General features: G+C 30.9%; 1 protein-coding gene across 3 annotated transcripts; it reads left to right on the top strand.

Moving 5' to 3' along the window:
• The first annotated feature begins 1322 nt into the window (after positions 1–1322).
• LOC118071374 (uncharacterized) lies at positions 1323–14653 on the top strand. Of its 3 annotated transcripts, XM_035090508.1 has the most exons (10): positions 1323–1858; positions 2344–2488; positions 3475–3597; positions 5410–5606; positions 5843–6052; positions 6910–7148; positions 7997–8156; positions 9354–9491; positions 9554–9667; positions 10556–14653. In XM_035090508.1, exons 1-10 carry the CDS (start codon positions 1785–1787, stop codon positions 10764–10766), a joined length of 1611 nt encoding a protein of 536 aa, XP_034946399.1. In that variant the 5' UTR covers positions 1323–1784; the 3' UTR covers positions 10767–14653. The 3 variants fall into 3 exon arrangements, with proteins under 3 accessions (XP_034946399.1, XP_034946400.1, XP_034946401.1); XM_035090509.1 differs by lacking the exon at positions 3475–3597 and having other exon boundaries at positions 1329–1858; XM_035090510.1 differs by lacking the exon at positions 5843–6052 and having other exon boundaries at positions 1329–1858.
• The last annotated feature ends 9311 nt before the right edge of the window (positions 14654–23964 follow it).

Here is a 23964-nt window from a genome sequence, read left to right as displayed (position 1 = left end):
AAAATCTACCAAATTCGAAGTAAAATACTAAAAATGATTTACTATGATTTAGGAGTACTGTATAGTAATATGTGGAGTAATATTTACTATTCAAGTAGTAAATCTTACTAGAAACGAAGTACGAAATACTAGAAAAATTTTACTTCCTCCGTAGAGTAAAAAGTACACCTTCATTTTTCTCCGTGTATATTCAGTTGAGTAAAGGAATTATTTATCTCCTTTTTACCGGTTTTTAATTGGAAAAAGCTGTTGAATTCCGGTGCGATTATTCAACCGGAATTTATTCATTTTTCTACAGTCCACAGAAACCGCGAGGAATTCTCATAAAATGTCTCTTTTAAGGAAAAAATTAATGATATCATGGTACTGTGGTGGAATGGAAACTAGTCGATTTGACGAAAATTATATTTTGTGAAAGTTTTTGTGAATCTTTGATTTTATCTGCAACTTTAATTTTATTAAGTTTATTAAAAACAAATAGTATTTGTTGATCCGATTTAGTTTGGATGTTATAAACACTCTGCTGAATTAAATAACAAAAATTTTTGCGCTCTAAGGGGTACTCAATATTGAATCCTAAATAAAGCTTAGACAATAAGTTACCCGTTTCTAGTACAGAAGGGATTTTATACGTTACAGTATCCACTCGTACATATGCTTTTTGGATGCTACTAAAGTCCAACGGTGATGAGTTGTGGCTAAAGACTCAATTCTGAATTTGCATGTTTTGCTCTTTTTACTTCTAACTTCTATTCGATGTCCCATTATTATCGATACTTACGAATATATTACTTTCCTATCAATACTCAATTCAATTATTCCCTATCAATTATTACTTTATCATTTATTATGATCGTTGTGTTTTAACAAAAAAACAATTATTAATTTTTTTGAAAAGGAATTTTGAATTTTCATCACTATGATCTATTCAGTAATGCACATATGTTCGTAGTCTGTCGGGTCACCCTGTGGCACTCCGCATTATCTTTGCTATTGTGATAAAACAGATAGTGGAAACTTGACTGTTATACCGACTCTTTTCGACTTATCAGTTAATTGCTTCACTCTTAATCAAACAATTTAATCAGTCAAATTCAAAATCAAAAGTTTCACAAACATTTATAAACGATTGGTCTAGGAGAAAAGATAAAAATTTAATTTTTCAGAATCTGTGTTGGCTAATCGAATAAGAGTCTACGACAGTCTTCCCTGTATCAACGTATTGGAAGTGAACCACTAGCGACATTATGTTGTCTTTCAATGTACTAAGGATTCGGATAATCAGAATGTGGCTCTTTTAGAGTTCTCTGCTACTGAATATTCTTTGTACCTTTCTATAAAACCGCTTTAGTTCTCAATAATACGGCACGACGACTACATCTTCAATAAAATAATTATGTAACGACGTTTTTTTTTTTCATCGCGATTATTTACTCTTTCAGTATTTCTTGTAGAGTACTGTGCAGCCATGTATAATAAATCTGTTTGTATTGTGCACCTTGTAAAATAGTGAACCCAGTATAGTAAAATGAATTAAAGGATTTCAAATTTTTTTTCACTTCTTATTTTAATGAAAATATTTTTCCGTATCGTTAATACTCTAGAAGAACATTACCCTACTCATGTTTGACATTAAATATGAATTGGGGGTACTATTTCATGGATAAACAAATACTGAAGATGTCTAGTACATATTAAAACATTTATTCAAATGTTTATCTATATCAATAAAAATTTTATTTATTTTATTCTACGACATCCGTTAAAATCATCAAAAACTCAAAATGGCGGATCATAGTGAGAAAAATCAATTGCCACCGGGCTGGGAATGTCGATACGACGTCAGAATTGGTCGTTCGTAAGTACAACATATTTAATTATATACTACTGATTAAGTTTAGTATAATATGCTTATTTTGTTTTGACTACAAATTTATCTGTCATAATAAAATAAAGCCGACTTTCATGCTTATCTATGTATGACATTTCACTTAAATGTTTCATAAATTTTTCTTTTTTCATTTAAAATATTGTATTTAAGTAACTCATTGTATTTTTTCATGGATTCTATATTAACTATATATTCTTCAACATAACTCACTAAAATTAATCATTGTTTCTCTTCATATCATCAATTTGAATTTATGCTATCATTAAAGGTTAGTTTTCGTTAGATCTGAAAGTTTTTCAGACTCATATTACTATTGAAGTACATACGAAAGTATATACTAATGAAGTAATTGAATGATTAATGAAATGTTAAACTATTATTATTATCATATTCATGACAATGCATGTCAATTAAATAACAATTTTGTTCTCATCATCCTTTACAATTTCTAGGTATTTTATTAATCACATTAATCGAACGACAACATGGGAGGATCCCAGAGTGAAATATTGGCATTTTTCTCCATATGGACAAGCTCCCAATTTAATAACAAGTACATCATCAACGAGAACCTCTCAAGAAGTTATTCCTTTACAGGTCAGGAACGAAATCAACCTAAGAATTATACATGACATTCTGTAGTATTTTTTGTACAGAATCTTCTGTAACTAATTTTTGATTGTAATCAAAGTGTTTTTCTAGTCACTAAACTTGTAATGATAGATTTTAGTACATTCTGTGACTTGCATGTGAAAAACATTATAATATATCATCAGATCTTTATAGAGGGTAAGGTTGCTTAAGTCGTACCCCCTAAATGAGATTGGCTGTATTTTTTTAAATAATTGAAATAAAACTTTGTTTTTTGGCGTTAATGAACATTTACGAATATTGCTCCGATTAGGGGACACCTCCAAAAATAAATTATTTGTGCTGGATTAAACTTAAATAGGGAATAAATTTATTGAGGCCGTATGAGGGACGGTGTAGATCGAGGGAGAGTCAGGTCTGACGAATACAGACACGATTTGAAGCGAATTATATTGACTGATGAGATAACTTGACTGATAAAGCAGCTAACGTGTAACTGAAAGATTCGACACCCGGTCTTGACAGAATATATTTTTCGCTAACAGTCGTCCTGGGCTAGTTGTGGAGTCGTCTATATGAGTTTAAGAATAGGAAAAAGTGGAGGTACCCCCTAATCAGGAGTAACTAAAAATTTTATACTGCAATTTTTTAATATTTGAAAAAGTAGGAATTCCTGCTAAATATGAAATCGTTTATTATTTATTTACATAATTCAGATATTAGATTAATACTTAACTGTTCCAAAAATCATACTACGTAAAAAATTATCGACAAAAGTTTTTAAATAAATATATTATTTTCTGTTATGCGTTTCCTCAATTTTCAAAAGCCCATAGTCATTTATAAAACTAGTTTCATTGAATTCGATTTGAAATATGTGAATTCATCAGTTGTAGCCATTTTTTCTGAGAAACGTAGAAGTCCGTATCTTTTTGCTCAATAAAAATATTAAAAAAATTAATTATCCATGCTGCAATTTGGATAAAATAAAGACTGGAGGAAGTTTTGGAGGCGGAAATTTAGTTTATGCTGCAACTCATCGAGCACCACAAGTTTATCCGAGTCCATGTCTTTACAATAATCCACAGCTTGCATTTTTACCATCAAGTTCACAGGTATGGTATCTCCACCCGATTTTAGACAACAAAAATTGACATTGATTTTAGTAAATTTTATCAAATTTCGTTTACTAATTCTTACAATTATTCTGGATTATTAGAACTATAAATTTATCTTATTCTTACACTGTAAATCCAAAGTGTGCTAGAGCGAACTTATACATACACGTGTTCAATGTATACACGTGTTCAATGTTTATTTCCATAAACAAACTATAAATTTTAACACACTTCAAGGTGTGTTAGAAATGATTACAAAATTTTATAGTTTGTACATGGTAATAAAATATTGAACACGCTTAAGGTGTGTTATTTTTACACACTTTCGATTTTCAGTGTAGTCTACATTTTTTTTTTTGTAAAGATCAGTTTCACAAATGGAAAAAAAACATTCTTTGTATCAACTTTGTTAGAGCCCGAATAAAGAGTAAAATTGACTTATTTCAAGGCCAACATTAGACCAATTTCTCTTTTAATTTTATTTTACTGTAAATCTCGATTTTCAAATATTTTTTACACAGTTAAGTGTGTAAAAACAACACGTGTTTGAAAATCGTGATTTTCTATGTAGGATAAATGCATAATTTATTACAATGACTAAAATAATCAAAAATGCTGAATGAAATTCACGAAAATCTGTATTACTAACTAAATCATGTTGTAAACTAATCTATATTAACGTTATCATAATATTCTTTCATAACCAAAAATTAACTTGATGTATTGAAAATTAAGATGATTAGGGGAGAGTGGGGTAATTACGAACACCTAAGGGAGAACTGAAATAAAACAAAAGTAGTTAAAGTTATGAATGTTTTTTATTATTGAAAGTTTACTTGAATTAATGAAGCTTAAGATTTCACAGTCAACGTGGATTAATTTTTAATAAAAAATCAAATATTTATAAATAAACAAAACCTTGGTGTCCGGAATTACGCCACAACACGTGGGGTAATTACGGATGGTGTGAATTCTATCATTATTTAAATCACAGATAAATCCTGATAAACTTTCACTAATCGTAAAGTTTTCGTGGGCCCCATAGATTACATTTGTTACATTTTATCCAATCGTCATTGGGAGGATCTTCATGCTTTTCGTTACAATGTTAGACACATATTCCATTTAGCTCAAAAATTACGTAAAATTGTTGAAAAATAATGAAGTCAAAATTTTGTACATCGAGTGCGTTGTCACTTTACTACTGTTTGTCAGACTTTGCATTCGGGATCGACTTCCAATTGCATTGCTGGGAATATGTTTCTGCTTCTTCTAACACAGCTAAACATGGTTGTCCGCGATCACCCCTCGTCCGTATTTACCCCACTTTCTTCTAAATGACAAGAATTTTGTTGTACTTTTCAGATGAAATTATTTATGTCCTATTTTTTAATAGGTTTCGATAAAATATATAAGTTTGAACTGAAAAAAAATTCTTTTTGATCTTGAGTTCACTGTAAATCCAAGGTGTGTTACAGTCAACTTATCAACACGTGTTAAATGTTAAACTCCGTAAGCAAACTATAGATTTTAACACGCTTTGAAGTGTGTCAGAAATGACCATAAAGATCTATAGTTTGTGTATAGCAATATAACATTGAAAACGGTCACGGTGTGTTATTTTGATACACCTTCGATTTAAGTGTTTTTTTGAATTGTTTTTCTGAAAAAAAGAATGAGAGTTCAAACAATTCATTCAATTATTCGATGACACCTTCCCTTTCCACTGCCTTGTGATTTAATACATTTTAAACTTCTACAATTTATTAGCATAATTCTAAAAATTTTACAATTATTTTTTTTTATTAGGATTTAAAAACATCAATGTCACGATCGCTAAGTGCAGCAACCAACAAATTTGGCGATGTAACAATCGGATCACCGACACCAATAAAACACATGGAGACTAGTTTGATGCAAGATGGAGATGTAGAATTACAAGTCGCAAAAATAAATGCAATTTTTCCAACTGTGTCTGACACTCATATTCGACTTTTACTAAAAAAGTAAGTCATAAAAAATTTACTAAGATAATTAGTCAAACTTTCAATTACTTGACTAATAGCTTTGGATACTAAAAAATTTTTTTAAAATTATTCTTTTGGAAATAATACAAAAAAAATGACTTGATTATTCTCTAAATTGTTCTAACAAATAAATTACTAATAAAAATAATAAATTAACTCAATCTTAGTGGGGAATGGTATACGTCGTAGTGCTAAGGTTTTAAGCGGTATTTCAGATATCATAACAGACCAGCACTGGTAGTGAGTGCGCTTCAAATTGAGAAGAATCCACTTTGCGCACCTGGTCCATGTACGCCTGTTGGAGTGCATTCTAACTATGCTTTTTCACGATGGCGTCTACCAGCTCATGCTATTCATGCTGCTATCACATTGAATCCACCTCGAGGGGCCAGGCCAGCCCCGAACTCCCCAAAAATGAAACTTAGGTTCATTATTTATCATTTCAGTTTTATCTACAAACCTGGATGCTAGATGTTTCATGATCTTATATTTATCATTTAGATATTTTTACTAGTATCTCAGTTATGCTATGCAGATATTGTTCCAGTGTTCTGTAGAAGACGCATGAATTATAATGAAATTTGTATTTTATCCCCATTTTTATTCTTTTTTAACCATTATATCAAATGGTAGTAAATTCAGTAATTATTTTCTCAGATGATTCATGATATGTAGAAAATAAATCATTTTCAAAACAGGTTTATGGAAAAAAAAAATTTAGGCGAAATCTTTGATAACAATTTTTTTTTCTTAGATAAAATTGTTCTTTAATTCATCATATTTATTCTAACTCATATACAACTATTGTATGTATCAGATTTAATTATTAATCGCTGCTCTAATTTGATGAGTGATTTGATTAAAAATTATTTAATTTTATTTTCAGTTTCCTAAGTTTTTCTCAAGGGTTTTATTCGATTTATTAAGTTATTCATCAAATAGGTCAGTTCTTTTTTTTTTGTTTTCATTTAGAAAAATAGTATGGGCATGAAAAAGTGCATGAAGAATGACTAATAATGGAAGCACATTGTATTTTAATTAATTTAATAAACTAATTAGTATTAATAAATCTAATAAATAGCGCGTATTTGTGCATTTGCAGCGATTATTAATTATGCCATGAAGTAACCAAAAAATATTAATTCATTATATGTAGTTGTAATAGACTTGATTAATAAAAATATTTAAATACTGTATCGTTATTTTTAAAAATTATGTAGATGCACATAACGTCTTGCATGTTATTTTCAATATTTATTAAAATTATTTTCTGTAAATTTAGGTACCTGAAAAATATTTTTCCTAAAGTGGATGAAACTTTATTGCTTGACATTTTGGAACAAAGTGATAACAATGTTCAAAAAGCAACGGAAAAATTAGTCGAACAAGGATATGAAAAACGAAATCCTACCGGACCAAGTAAATCAATTATTCGTTCTAAGGAAGATGGAGAGATCAAAAATGCTCAGTCAGTTACTCCATCACCTCCTCGGAAGAAAAGCGAAGAGGAAAAAAATAAACGTAATATATATTGTCCTATCTATTAAAACTCATGACTTACTTTCAGCCAAAGAGATACAATGACAAAAACTGTTCGTGTGAATATAATTAAATATTTATAATACTTTGTTTTTTATAAAATCACGGAGATTACAATTCAATAAATATCAGTGTTGTCCAGTGGTCTTGGTGCGACCCAAAAGGTCTACACGACTAACTTCCCTGTGGAAAGAATGATAAAATTTTGGTAGTTTACCATTTCTTTCAGTTATTTGATTCTGCAAGAAAAATGGCTGGACTGATTTTGCTGAAAACCTTATCAGTTCTAAGTTACGTAATTATGTGTCGAATGCAATTGGTCCCACATAGATATCATTTTTTGTTCTCGAGATAATTGAGGTGAAAAATAAGTCCGAACGCACATACGAACGAACGTACACACATACACACACACACACACAGACGTCCACTCAAAAACAATTGTATCGACTCTGGGGACCTTGAAACGTGGAGATTTGTCAAAATTTGGGATTCGCAAAATCGGACCCATTACAATAACTTCTCACTGGGAAATTGATAATAATAATAACAAAAAAATTTTAAAATTACCGTAACAAATACCAAAAAGAAATAATTAAAGAATACAAAATTAAATCGACCCATCAGAAAAGCGTAACCATTTTATTCGTGCGCTGATTGGTCAATTTTATTTTTAAATTTTCGAAATGAATAAAAATAAAAATTAAATAATTTTTTACGTTGTCGACTTGAGACAACGCGCTCGAAGCGCGTGCAGTGTATTTCTAGTATTAATTGAATGCATAAAATTTATATCTTCTATCTAATTGAAGTTATCGTTTATGTTGCAGTCAAAATCAAATTGATTGAAAAATACGAATCCGTTCCAGAAAGAATCATAGCATTAGCTATGGATAGTGTAGATTATGATGAAGAACGTGCTGTCCATATATTAGATATTATGATTGCTGAGGAAGCTATTCAGCCTCTTCGTACATCTAGTAGCCATAGGTAAGATAATTTTCATAAATATACAACAATTTACAGATAATTTACGAAGAAAACAGTCACGGCAAAGTTTACTACACTGAGAAAATTTTTCTTGAAAAATTAACTATAATGTGGGGATAAAATTTACCAAGCAGTTTGGTAGAACTACTTTACTGTCGGTTTTCGAGTAAATGTTACCAAGCAATACATGGTAAATTTTACCTCAACATTTCTGTTTAAATTTTAACGGATTTTAGGGATATTTTTTACTGTTATTTTCGGTGAAATTTTCTATTTTAAAAAATTTTTTTTCACACATCTTATGTATGCTAGAAAATTATTTGCCATCAGAAACAATGTCACTTGCACTGCTATCACAAATTAAGTGAACGAACACCACAACTAAAAACACTTCTACGTTTTTCACACAAACTGACCAACTTGATCGTTCCTCAAAGAAGTTTAAGAAAATACTAAAATTAAATATGCACAAACCTCAAATGTATCCAAAGAGAGCATACTCTTGGATAGAAGGAGAATGATTTTTTTTGTCAGTTACGGGGGAGTTGAGGCCAGTTTTATTGCTTTATGAAATTTTCCCGAGTATAAACAAGACTACGCTCACGTGCTCATTTATAGTTATCCGAATAGTAGGCATATGTCGTCGAGAAATTTTAATTCTGAGTCTGGTATTTATTTAAATAGGTGTTGTCCATTTTTTCATAATGAATGAAAGAACATCTTTTTCATTTATTTGTGAGGCTAAAGATTGTTTTTTGTTGGGGAAATTTTACTTAACGTGCTTGATAAAATGTACCCCAATGGTTTTGTAATAATTCATACGCGTAGTTTGTAAAATTTCTCAGATTCTGGAGGTATCATGCGGTTAATCCAAAGTTAAGGGTAATTTTTCACGAAAAATTTTCTCAGTGTAGAAATGTCTTATCAATAGATATTCGAGGTTTAGAATAAATTTTAGTACAATTCACTTGACTAGAAAGTAATTTTTCCAAAAATTTTTCCTAATTTTATCAAATTATTCGACACACGGAAGAAAATAGTAAGGCTCGCAACGCTTTTCTTAGCGACTAAAAATGATAATGTTGATTTTACTGCAAATATTATGAATTGTAATTGTCTTTAGAGGATTATTGATATTATGATAAATAAATAAATTAATTAAAAATTAATAATAAATTAATTTTAAATTACTTTTAGCAATAAGAGTGATGAACGTAAAGATAGTCCACCAGTTACAGAACCTATTAAATTAACAGCATCGCCAATTAAAAAAATAACTGAAAATAGTGAAACTGAAAAGGCCAAACGATCAAAAAATAAAGTTGAAACACCAAAGTAAGTAATTTTCTTTCTTTTTTTATCAAGTACATAATTAATTAATAATTGTTTTGTTATAGGGTATCAAAAGGTACGAGTACGTCAGAAGATCGTGAATACAAATCTCCACATTGCACGCAACCTACAGGAGCCAATTCTGAATTGACGAAAGGCCCTAATAATGATTTATTACTGTAAGTTTTGACGTTAAATAATCACTGTTTATTAATTTCCCATTATAACATTATTGTAATGGGATCGATTTCGAAAATTCGTTTTTTTGTCATTTCTTTACATTGTGAGGCATTTGAAAGTTCATTTTTATATTTAAAAATAAATATACGTAGGTGTGTCAAGGTTTTCTTTTCATTATCGGTATCTCGAGGACTACTAAAGATATCGACTTTAAAAAAATTTAATTTAAGGCCCTAGCACATAGGAGCGGATTTTATAGGGGCTTCGAGGGAGCCCTATTGAATTTCTATGAAACGAATGATAATTCATTGAATTATTGATTAAAGTATTTACTGGATAAATTACAAAAATTTTTTGTTAATTATTACTATAAATTTGATGATTAGTTTTAAAGGTGACTTTTATATTGGCCATATTGTAAACGTGAAATGCATAATCTTATAGTTTTCAATTAATAATTTCTCTATTATATATTCGACAGCTGCAATTTTTTTTGTGAAATATTTATTCGAAAACGTTCCCGAATGAATGATTTCGTTTTTCGAAAGTATTTGCAGTACGGAAGATTGGAAAATTGAACGATAAAGTCGAAAGTACTATTTCTCTCTCTCTCATTCACTCTCATTTACGTCAACGTATGAACCTGTATTTTTGATCAATGTCTGAAATTGTATTTTTAAATACGATTTTTACATCAAAATGCCCCATGACTGAGCTTTTTTTTGCTTGTAACTTGTTCGTGACAATCTTAAGAATATCATATTTCAACATTCAATTTATTTACAGACCTCGCCAAGTGCTAGAACTACTTTAAGAATATCATTTCTATTCATGTTTCAGCATTTTCCTTCCAATACGTTTAAAAATTCCAAAATGTCATTTTTCAGACCTGATTATGCACCATGGGTTGGACCTGATCCCAGTCTGTTGTCAGCAAAATCTCGTGCGATTGGTAAAAATTCTTCATTAGTAACAGGATATCAAACTTTGGCGAAAGGTCCAAATCCTGAATTACGGAAAGGACCTATTCGAGGGCTTGCACAAGGTTCTATTTACTCACAAAGAAATACATCTAATATAGAAAGTCGCGGTAAATGAGGAATGTGCAATTGTTTTATTTAAGTAGTTCCTTTAATTTATCAATTCTCATTAACTACACTTGATGAATAATAAAATATTAATTGGGATCAACAACAATATCATAGGTACACTTAAAATTAGTTGTTTTTCTGGTAATAACTGATGTATGGTATAACGATAATCTTAACGATCCAGTTTTTTATCGTAAAATAACCAAAACATTATGGTTTATAGTTATTCAATCATCTATATTTTCAATCACAAATATTTTATTACCAAAGAACTTACATATGTGAATGTAAACAAAATATTAAGGATAATGGCGAGACAATGTTTAGCAATGAAAATGTGAAATACTTTCTACATCAAAGTCATGCTTCGATTTTTTTTTTCTAATTTGTTATAAAAACGTGTTAAAAACATCGTGTTGAGATTCTTCAAACCTGCAGCGTCTTGAGCCAGTAAATAATATCTGATTTTGACTTTAAAAAAAGGCCGGGGTACGCTTTCGATTGGGCGCCACCTCAAAAAATAAATTATTTGTCCTGGGATACACTTAAATAAAGTCGAACTGAGAAAAGAGTTCTTGTGCGCTTGCGCAGTAGCAAAAAACTTGGTAGAGGGAGTAAAAAATGAGTGGTGGGGAGCCCGAAAACATTGAAGCGATTGAGAAATAGAACTTTTTCCTCAGTTTGACAATAGTGAATAAACAGAAAAACTTAGTTCTGATATTACTTTCCTTTGGACTATCAGTCAATTGAAAGTTCTTCCAAAAATTATAGACTTGGAAAGTAAGACTTGATTATGGATCAATTTTTGCGTACGTAGATCCGAATGAAGTTAAAAAAATTCTGTTACTATCTACTTTCGGCCTTTGGATAAACTTCCGATTAAGTGTCACCTCAATTACCAATTTTTTAAACACATAGACTACTCCACGACTAGCTCAGGACGATTCTCCGCGAAAAATTTATTCTGTCAAGACCAGGAATCGAACCCGGTAGAGCACTATATGAATCACTGAATGAATCATATTGACGCTCAATTTGATCTCTTTGTGAGTATTTCATTTTAGTAGTTCATAGATGGTATACTCACATGGTATACTACTACTGAATGAAATATCATCAAAATCCGTCGTGCCCTGTCCAATTTGTTATATGGATTAAAATAAGAAATTCAAAACGTGTTCACGATTATTTTATTCAACTATAGTGTATTGAAGTGAGGAAGAATATTGGAGGGCATACTGACGCAACAATTGGCGTAAAATAATAGGATTTAATACCATTCTCTTACCAAATTTACGCATTCATACATATAAGTTGGTGGCACATCATTATTAGTGTGTGCTATTATTTTTGCGCGATGAACCTAACAATAATATAAATATTTAGTCGAAGAAGTATGTAGCACTACATTTTAAGAATTCATTTGTTATTCGCAAATCACTTGCAAACAACAAACACTAACATGAGGTGTTAAAAAAAATGTGCAAAAAATTTTTTCGGTTTCATATATATTATTGGTAATGTTATGTCCGACTATTTTTAATTAAATTTTATTTATTTAATGAATCATATTATTCCGTAAGGTTATGATCTAATGGTAATACCATAGAAGGGAAAGGGGTAATTGCGGGTAGCGTGTGAAGGATTGGAGGCGTCGGACATGGACAGGTAGTTTTTCTGAGGGAAAGAAAAAAAAAACCAAACTTCTTTCCCCCTTTTTTTTTTCGTTAAAAGAGCCTGCACTCTTTTTCCCTCTTGCCAATGATGAGTCGCCGTTCAGAATAGGAGGTTGACAATGTAAGATGAACTTACCTTAATCCGTACTGCTTGACAGGAGGACAATTACGCACCAGGTACAGGAACGTTGAGTGGTGAGTTTCGATGGGAGATGTTTGACTCCAAGGGAGTAGGGATTCTCCTGGATCACAAATAACTTACGCACAACACCTCTTAGTAAACCAATATTTATTTATTGTTCTGTTTTAGTCCCTCTTTTTTTTCTTACAGCACTAATAATAAGATTTCTATTTTCTTTTTGTTTTGCCAGTAAATTTGTAACGTCGGTAGACGGAAACTTTTCATTTAATATGGTTAGCAATAATTACTATAGGAGAGGATATACGCGTTACTGCGTCTCGGGAGAGATTATTGTAACGACTGAAGATAGAATAAATTTTATTTAGTTCAACGCGATGCTAGATACGCGGGCTGTCTTGACGGGTCTATGGTCTTTGACGAAAAGCCTTGATAAGAGCTGTTTGGTCTACGAAGTGGCCGCGTGTAAACAGAGTCGCCGGAAGTAACCCTGCACCGGTTTGAATGTCAGCAGCCGACATAAACAACGATCCAACAAAGTATTGCTTTGTAAGGATTGAATCGTCATTTTATGTGTGCGTGATTTCTGGTGAACTGGAAAGTTTCTCAAGCTGATTAAGCTGGGAAACTCCCAGTCCACAGAACAAAACGGGAAAAAGGTGCACCGTCTGCAGTTTGGGGCCCCGGGCCCCGCCACAAGTCAAAAGGCTTGGGAAAGAGCTGACCATCGTCGACGGAAAAGAAAAATGCTGGTCAGCGGTCTAAATCCTATGCAAAAAGTAGAAGGAAAGAGGAAAGGGGGAAATAGAAAAAGAAATAAGGGATACGGGATGGACGAATATTAAGTCGGACATAACAGTAAAAATAATCCGATATTATTTACAGAAATTTTAAGTTGAATTGGGGTAAAATAGAATGAAACTAAAAAGTATTACTTTTTTAGCTATAGAAATATGCAATCCCAAGATTTATTATCATTTTCTTCGAATATATGAGAATTTGATAATTCTACTCGTCATTATCTAATAAAATATGTGTATAAAATATCATAATAGTAAAATATCTGAAATGTGCAATAAGTCTATGAACATAGATGTAAAAGTGTATTTTGATATAGTTTCCTCTAAAAATAAACGAAAAGGATCCTGCCTTGAAATAGTCAAAGTGAAAAATAATCTTCATAATTAAAAAAAAAAAAAAACAATCTCTTATGACTAATAATAATGATCAAAGTATTATTTAAAAGAAAAAAAAGATGGGCTGTGGATACGTCGTTTAACGAGAGCTATTTTTATAGCTTTTTGACTCAATTCGAAGAATAAATTAAAGATGGTAAATTACAATATAAATAATATATTTTTACTATATTTTAATGAGGTTCTTTACATACTAATAGAATGTAGTTAAATCAATGTTGTCAACTGTAGAAAACTTCTTGTGGATTTAACAATATTGTAGTAGGATAATTATTCACAATTAGTCCAAATCGATTCTATCTAAAGAATTATTTTTTTTTCTATTTTTAAACAGTTTTATCAAAAATTGTGTGCGTTTTCATTTTCATTAGTACTTTCTTTAAACAAAGTTATTAAGAAATGAAATATCCTTATTTATTAAACTAATGATAAGTTGAAATATTTCATATAATACAGGCATGATAAACGTAACTTATCATGCCTGTAGAGAGGAAACTAAGTGGCTGATTGTCGACCGGTGGAATAAAGCGAGATCTAAGTAATTTACTTAAATCCCTAGTAACTTTTAGTCCCTAGACTCTTTCCACCATGTCGCTAATCGAGTACTTAGATCCCTCTTCACGGCTGGAATAAGTTACTCTTATCATAACCTTTTTTATGTAAAAGATCGTATGCACCACGAGACCTAATGGCTATCATCGCCTCAGCGAGATGATGTCATTCAAATCACACGTATATGCACTCTTCTTCGACTTGTGCACATGCGCCGTGCAACTCGAGTGACGTCATCTACACGAGGCAATAATAGCCCACTTAGGTCCCTTGATGCATAATCTACTATTAGCTTGAATATTGCATAAATCTAGTAAAATACGTAACTAAATAAATAAAAAAGTCAAAAACATCTCTCTATATTTTTGATACCGAAATAATAGTATACAAACAGACCTACTATTTTTTTGGTCATATAATCATAGAATGATCAAATTTTTTTGACGTCAAATTTAACATATTTTAGGTTCCACGGAAAAAATTAATATAGTATATACCATTAACAAGTCCTGACGTCTGAATTGTTGTCAAATTTACGTACGTCTGTTTTTGTTCTGCATCAGATTATCACTCATTTCTGATGTTGCATTTTTCTGACGACAATCTTATATCTGTCTGCTTCAGAAAAACAGCAGATATATACGTAAATGATAAACTTAGGCTAACATACGTAAGTCTGTCGTCAGTCTTACGTTGATTTGGCTACTAGGGATATTACACATCACAGAATGAAACTGAGCTATATCATACCATGTGTAAGAAAGCTCACTTTCTCAACATCTCCAAAAGTTAAAGTCTCCTTCCAGTTTTGAGGTTAGAAAAGGGACTTTCTTTCTCCCGACGATTTCCTTTACTTTCACCAAGAAAGAGTTTGGTCGTTTTTGGACCTCAGAGAACTGGGGCGAAATTCCGAATTTCGGCGGAGAGAAAGGGGATGATGACAAAATAATATATTACACACCACCAAGTTTTTATCTCTTTATTTGAGGAAATAAATGACGATACAATGGTTTCTGGATTTAATGACAGTCTTCATATTTGTTCAGTGTCATTAATTGATCTTTCAGTGGTTACAACGAAATTTTTCCCATTATTATCTTGATATCCGGTTACCGTGGTGTACCAGCTCAATCGAATAAAAATTTCAAATTAATATTGTGATATATTTTAATACATTTTTATCCATTTTTTAGCTAAATGAGCCGTCCGAATTCTTCCTTCGTATTACTTTTTTCTTCTTCTATTGTAAAGTAGAACTCTCGACCGTACTTGATATTTCTAAATTTTAACTCATTATACGACTTCTTATTTATACTTATATTATCAAATTTTTATAGAAAATAAATGAGTGGTATTATTGACATAATACATGTTGAGGACAACATGAAGACATTCTTTAATCATTCGTGATTAAATTGTTAATAGTGATTTTTGAATACAACTCAAGTAAGAGTTGAATTTTTTACTTGCATATCACTATATTACTCCATGAAATACTTTGATTAATGAAACACTAACAAATTGACATAATCCACAAGAAGTTAAGAAATCTTATGAAACTTTTATATAAAAAAGAAAAGAATCGTTTCACTCTTATTGTTATACGGTAATAAATTGCTTTTACTTTTTGATGACTTAAACTCAATGTATAAATTCATAGATAAAGTTGAAAATATTTGTTATAAGTCATAGTGTGTAGACCAAAGCGTATGATAAATTGAAAATCTATGAAAAATATAAGCTGCTCGTTCACTCCTAAGATACATATGTAAAAAACTTTAATCTTATTTTTTTTTTATGATAAACAAACGTCGCATATTCGAAAAAATTTCAAATTCGATTATCTTCCTTTAGATCTGAATTAATTTGCTATGGATAACGATAGAAGTTATGATATAAAATTCGGTTTTAAAACTTTCGGTTCCAAATAAATGAAATTTAATGGCAGTAAATTGAATTCCTTTTTATCATTAAATCTCCTGATGGATTCATGCCAACTGCTAACTGGAAGTTGCAATTGGATTAATAGTAGACTCAGCGTTTATTTTGAGCTTTTTGAGGGTAATTTTTATTTAAATGAACTATAAATCAACGGTTACGATGTGCGGTTCATTAACGACACTGAGAAAAGAATTTTGTCAAATGAAAGAGTTTTTTTCGTCATACCCCCACATAAACTTCAATTTTACTCCTTGTTCAGAGGTAGTATAGCCCAATATTTCTTCCTTGCATGAAATGACGAAATTTGTTTGTGCGCATGCCCACATATATGTTGTCCTTCTCTACAAGGTAGAACGTCTCGCTTGACAAACCTCTAAACTGAGAATAAAATCGAAATTTTCGTGACAATATGACAAAAAGATGTATTTACACCATGAGAATAAACATATAGTACTTCTATTTGCGATATTTCATTTCTCGCCTTCGGTTCGGGACAAAATTTCTCTCACGGAAGAAATACTATATATTTACTCCCTTGTTACGAAATGTACTTTTTTTGTCACACCCCCACGTAAACTTCGATTTTACTCCCTGTTCAGAGGTAGTAAAGTCCGACGTTTTTTCCTTACATAAAATGACAAAATTTGTTTGTGCGCATGCCCACTTTGCGCGCCAATTAACTAACCATTTTTCACGCACATTGTGACCGTTGTTTTAAAGTTAATATTAAGTTGCCTTCGATCCATCAGGGATCACATTATTCATTGACTCTCAATGCAAAGAAAATAAATACTTTATCATTTTTTTTCTATATAATTTTATAATAATACACCGAGCTATGATTTCTTCATACATTCCAAATTTATAAGAATAAAATCCATGGATTTTTAAGAATATGAATTCATTAATATTATCATAACTTTGAGATGAAAAGTCCATAAATAATAGCAATAGATGTTAATTAACAATTACTTAAAGAATAAAATCTCTAAATGATGTATTCTCTCATGCTTGTATATATAATAAAGTGATCTATGTACATATAAAAATGATGATATTATTATTTTAAAACCCTGTATGTTAGTGAACCTTTGAAAATAGGCTTAATAAAATTCGTATTTCATCAAGAACAGCCGCCTCCTTCTGGCCCAACTAGAAAAAAAAATTTTTTTTTACCTCATTTGACACCTTTTTGAAGTTAACAATTAGATTTTCCAAAATTCATCGAAAAGATGTCTATTGTTACGCCGTGACTACCTCACACCATACGTATATTTAATTTTTGCTGACTGTAATATTATTACGCCTGTGTCTCGAGACTCAGGGCAATTCTCTTACTTATTTTTCTCAAGCGCAGTAACACATTAGTAGCACTACTTTTGTATTTTGATATTTTTTCATTTTTTTTATTCAGGCAGTCGACAGAAAACTATCATTGAAGTAGAAACAGAAATAAATAAAGTTTTCTCGATTCATGTGAAGAATAAGAATCAGAATATTGTCAATAAGTTTAGAATATTCAGTAATAAATAGAAGTGATTAATTAACTGTACTGTTGTTAACTATAATTTTAGTGCTAAACATTTAAGTGTAATTAATATTAAAAGTGATAATAAATTTGTGATCACTTAAAATAAATTCTTGTGTATTTAAATTGACTGAAATCCTGAAATTTATCCACGGCATAACACTATATAGATGAATTTTTAGATAACTAAAATATGTCTAAAAAGATGTTTGAAAAACGTCTAGAGGATGTCAGAAAAGACGTCTTTAGATATCTGTTGGACATCTTTTTGGCTTTCTTATAGACATCTGTTTAGCTTTCTTTCAGACATGATTTCAGACATTTAAATAGATATCTTTTTGAATATCTTTAAGACAACTTTTAGAATATCCAATAGGAATTTGATATCTTCTTATTTAAACCAAAAGATGTCTTCTGGATAGCTTTTTTCTAGTTGGGATGGACTGCACAAAAATGTGCACCAAGCATATATAACGACAGTGATGAAATTACAAAAAATCTTAAAATCATTAAACGCCAATAATTCAAATCTGAAAATCAACGATATTGAAAATAGATTATTTTTTTTTTCTTTTTTAAATTTAGTACGTTTAATGACATAATAAACATAACAACCGAAAACTTGGCGTGACTGTTAAGATTTTATAGAAGCATGAAATTTTGAAAATATTTAAGCCAATAAATAAGCAACGTAGAGTAAAGTAATGTACGTGAGTCTGTAATTTTTCAAGAACAACATATTAAAAAATCATATAATAAAAAATTTAAATAATTCAGACTATCTATTATGATAATTTTCTCTTGTAGATATTATCTATAAGGCTTTATCATAGGTATTAAATATAATTAATATTATTATTATTTCACACGCAAAAAAAAAACTGTTACCTTGTAATTCTTTCCAACTACTTTTTAATGTAGGTTGAATCTTCTATCTGTTCAAGCTTCATAAATTTTTTTTCAAAAAAAATGCGATATGTCATCATTTTTTCGATCATCAGTTGTGGATGTTATTTATTGACTGAAACCAACAATAATTTCCATCGAATTTGGAAACCATTTATCATTAAACGTTTTGTATACGACATATTGGTAAGTATTTTTTGCAATTTATTAACTTTTTTTTTATGAATTTTATTTTATTTCTCTTTCAGGCGACTCTCTTGAAGAGATGTAATCTTAACATACGAAAAATTATTATTTATGACGAATATTACTTTCTCGAAACATCTCTTGTTATTGCTGAAATACAACCACAAACTTCAGTGACAATCATGAGAAATCCTGGCACCTGGAGATCTAAATCTCAATATCGATTCGATGACATTGAAATCGATGCTGTTATACTTGTTATTGACATGAAAGATGACCCTTGGCCCGATTTGCTCCGAGTTTTCCTAAGATGGCGTTTCAAACGAAATTCCATGATTTACATAATTCCGAAACAATTAGAGTTCTGTTTGTCGTATAAACAAACATTTTTGTATATCATGCGATTCTATTTTCCTGCAGCATATTATATTTGTGTAAAGGACCGTCGTTATCCTGTTATTTATACTCAAGATCCTTACGGAGACACTAATCCTTTACATTGGGTCAAAACAAATCAAAATTTGGTGTATGGAAAGAATTGGACTCACTATGGAAGAGTGATTCGGAACCAAGGTACTCGATTTCGTTTAATATTGCTCATAAATCTTTTTAAATACAATTTTTTTTAAGGCTGGACTTTACTCACCTCAAATTTTTCTCGTCAAACTGCGCATTTTTTATTTGTGTTTTTCACGTGAAAAATATTTAGAAATATGCAGAAAAGTGGTATACACGCCGGAAAACAAAGATTTATCGTACAAATGTAATAATAATCGTAGAATACATAATTTTTCAACGAAGGGCACCATGAAACCTCGAACTTCATACCACTTTTCTGCATATTCCTAAATATTTTTCACGTGAAAAACACAAATAAAAAATGCGCAGTTTGACGAGAAAAATTTAAGGTGATTTGAGGTTAGTGAAGCCTAGCTTTAAGAATAGAAATTTTTGGCCACTTTCAGGTCTGACTGATTTTTGCCCCGGATTTAACTTCAATCGTACCGATCCGATTAATCAAAATGTGACTATTGGTATTCCTTACATACAGACCATCCCACAATGGGGAGGAAAAAGAGAGGGTATATATGGTGAAGAATTTGAAGAACGAATAATTCCTCCTCTTCGGCGTCAATTGGACTATTTTAAAAAATTGCTGAAGCTTCAGTTCAGTTATGTCACATTAGAGTACAATCCGCTTCAACCAGATTTTCCTAAACGAGCGTATGATTTGACTTCTGTTGATACGCTCTTATTAACTAAGTACGTAGTTAATTCCTTAGTTTGGTGGCAATTTTTTTATCCCACTGAGTACGAACCGTACGGAATAATTTCTCATAATCGGGGTTTTATGACACCGTTGGAGAAAATTGTCAAATACTACGGTATATGGACATTGTTATCTTTAAGTGTCATGCTGATTATCACCTTTATTGTGATATGGTTCTCAACAAAAAGAATTCATGTAGCAAGTTTTGATGTCATTAGACTGTTAGTTGAAGCCGAAATTATTGTACCAATCAATTCTCCAGCACGCAAAATTTTTTTTAGCATGGTTTTCCTATACTTTTTGATCATCCACGCCACATTCAGTGGACATTTAGCCGAATTTCTTACTTCAGTTGATCGTCGGTTAAATGTTGAAACTCTTGAAGAATTAAAAGACTTGAAAATCAAGCAAATCTTTTATTTTGGATTCACTTTCGATGCAGATACTTCTATTTTACGTCGGAAATCGTCGTCACTCGATAACTCGTATGATTGTGAAAAGGTTATAAAACATGTGGGTTATGCTTGCATTGCACCTTTACCGGTTCTTGAGGAAACACGACTGAAAGTCAAAGACAAGAATAACTCGCTCTATATAAGCAAAAAAAGTATCGGCCTCTCACTCATAAGTTCTCTTTATAGACAAGGATTTCCTTTAGCTGAAAAAATAAATTGGGCAACTGTGTTTATGTTTGATACAAACATTATTCATGAAAAGGTTAAAATTAATCGAGAATCTCTCGCCATTTTAGATAAAATACATGGAGCACGGATTACTATCGACTATCGTGCTATTACTGTTAATGATATTTACTTTGCATTTATTTTCTTGATTATCGGAAACTGCATTGGAATCATTTGTTTTCTCCTTGAATTAAATTTAATAGCAATTCGGAAAAGGAGTAAAAATCGACATTATCAAATGACCAGGAATATTTCATGTATCATTTTTTATTGGGCTAAATTTATTTGTTCTCCTTCAAGAACAGAATCCAAAAAAATTCAAGATAAAGTTATAAATTATCATCGTCGGAAGAAAAGAAATACTTCAAGGATCAAAATGTAGACTTGTGGATCATGATGAAAATTTTCTATAATGCAAATTAAAAATTTTAATGGGAGCGCTCGTATTGAAATATTTCTTTGAAAAAACTATGAAAAACTCGGAATCAAATTTGATTTTTTTCTACAAAACTCAGAGTAAGTTTGATTTCACCTGAAAAAGGCTGAGAAATAATAAAAAATTTTAAAATAACTATTTATTTTGAGACTCCCACTCTTAAGCATTTTTAATAAAAGTCAACCTTTTTTCAGATAATTTTCATAGTTTTTTAGAGTTTTTCTGATAATTTTCCAAAATTACCAGAATTTTTTCAAAGATTCTCAGAAACATTCAAAGAGAAAAAAAGGAACAATCTTTCTGAAATTCTCTAAAAAACTTAGGTTGCACCTGAATTTTTCAAAACGTCTACTTTTTCAAATAAAATCAAACTTCCTCCAAGTTTTATAGAAAAAATTAAATTTTATTCCAAGTTTTTCACAGTTTTTTCAAAGAAATATTTCCGTACGGGCAATTGCTCAAGAAACAATTTATCAAGTCATATTTTCTACGTTCCAATCATCGAACAGTTCGTTTAAATCACTGAGGAATTTTTCTTGAATTTTCGAACTTTTAGGATGATCACTCCCAAGTAATTTAAATTTTCTAGGTATTTTGGCTGATTACATGAAGACATCAAAATTTACCATTATTCCTAGGGAGTTGAGCTCTCAAGCCACCTGGCTCTCTACGGTTTGATCGATGTCACCACAATTTTAGCTTTCATGTTTTATCACAATTAATAGTTTGATGTTGTTAAAACAAGTTACAAGTTATTGTCATTTTTGCACAATTTTATTATCAATTTCGTGCAATAATTCCTTGTTTTCAGAATAATTAAGTAAATAAGGTATTTATTATTCGTAGATGTATCCTAAATTAAGTCTCTTAATGCATATTTTGGCTCTAATTTTTGTGGCGAATAATTAATGTATTCTTCATAAAGTATTGCATTTTATTATTTAAAGTAATCAATGATTTTAACAGCATTATGTTTGTTTTCCAATATGCTATGTTTTCACAAGCTTCAAATGTCTTCTTTTATTTTGATAAACAACTTCTTAAAAACAAAAAACTCCTTAGATTAATTTATAAATATTCATTTTCTTCTTGTTTATAAAATAAATTCAATGTATTATCAGAAAAGTAAATAATAAAGCATATTCATGACGATATTGTCTATTCTTCGATATACAGAATATCTGTATAAATTCATCTAATGTATTATTTAGGGACAGGGGACTGGTATCCCCTTCTCGATTTTCCAAATTCCCGGCCGCACGGTTAGAGAAAAAAAAATAACCCTGCAAGTACAGCGTATGCAAATACAGTGTACCTTTACCCTCATTTTAACCTTTTTTTTTCAAAAAACAAAAATAAATTCAGCACAACGGGGCAACGTCGTGTCCTCAAATAATACCTTTATGTAGACCAATGGCTCAAATAATACGTTGGATACATGATTTTTTTGGGGGACTGTCCCTAAACTATCAAATGTCCTTGAATAATACCTTGTACTTCAAAAATGTCCCCAAATGACACTCTGATTAGATTTATACTACTATATAAATTTCTGGTGTCTGTCTGTTCGTGGTAATCTTCGGAACGGCTGATCCGATTGCGATCAAATTTTGCAGAATTGTAAAGGGAAGTGTGGAAGGCTCTGAACGGGAAATGTCTTCTCTTGCTGAAATTGAGTGACAAAACATATAAAACGTATTAAAACATACTTTTTTTGTTAATAACAATTACATTTTTTATCAAAAATTGAAAACAGGATTTATTCCATGAATTTCAGTTCTTCCAACGTGAACGTACACATTACGCGGACGAAGTCGTGGAAATCTGCTAGTGTAATATTATAAATACTAAATTGAATAGAAATCATTAATATTACAATGCTCACGCAATGATAACAAAACTGACATGTAGATCTATGGTATGAAGCTCTAGTGTAATTCTCACTTCCTACTATTGTGAAACTCTTCCTATTCAATAACTGAAATTTAAAAAAATGCAATAGTTTTTAATGTTAGTGATAATGTATTTTCTATGTTCCCGTGTAGCCAGTGCTTACGTCCGACAACACTCGTCCAAACGGCGTACGTCTGTTTCCGATATAGCTGTATGGTAAGTTTAACGCTAGAACTGGACGTAAGACTCCAAGCATCAGTCGAACGAAATTGTTCCAAGTATACTCTGCATCAGATTTTACCCAGCAGACTTGCGGCAAAACGAAGGCAGTCTCTGATGTTGTGATCCCCCACATTATGATCTGAAAGTGATGCTCATTCTGATTTTACAATGTGGCGGCTCCGAGAATTCGGGCGCCAAATTTAAAGATTTCAAGTACAGCCCTGAAGCAGGCGAGTAAGGCGCTAAGAGTAAGCAGTGGCGAAGAGAAGAAAGACTCAAGCATCTATGCTAGACAGCTACACGTGTGGAAGTGAAATATATTTGTTTAATTACATAAAGATAATAATAATTTAAATTTTATAAATAAATAAACTAAATTGTTTAAATAATTGTTCTTATTCCAAAAATCCTTCTTCCCTCTGAAAAAGGCTAAAACAAGCATCTTCTAGCGCTGCGTTGCGGATACTAAAACAGAGGCCTATTTTTAGAAAAGATGCTTACCTACAAATTAAAAAATTTTCGGTACTTATGAATGGCGCTACTCGATAAATTTAAAAAATATACGGACTTTAATCAA

Source organism: Chelonus insularis, unplaced genomic scaffold, assembly GCF_013357705.1.
Source record: "Chelonus insularis isolate UGA/USDA-ARS -01 unplaced genomic scaffold, ASM1335770v1 contig_77_pilon, whole genome shotgun sequence".
Taxonomy (NCBI): Eukaryota; Metazoa; Arthropoda; class Insecta; order Hymenoptera; family Braconidae; genus Chelonus; species Chelonus insularis.
This window is presented reverse-complemented; position numbering and strand designations above follow the sequence as displayed.

Bases quoted from the DNA above. Each gene is read 5' to 3' on its own strand.
- LOC118071374 (XM_035090508.1), top strand. From the start codon at position 1,785: ATGGCGGATCATAGTGAGAAAAATCAATTGCCACCGGGCTGGGAATGT. The intron at 5,607-5,842 runs GTAAGTCATAAA...GCGGTATTTCAG, and splicing joins ATTCGACTTTTACTAAAAAA to ATATCATAACAGACCAGCAC. The intron at 6,053-6,909 runs GTTCATTATTTA...CTGTAAATTTAG, and splicing joins TCCCCAAAAATGAAACTTAG to GTACCTGAAAAATATTTTTC.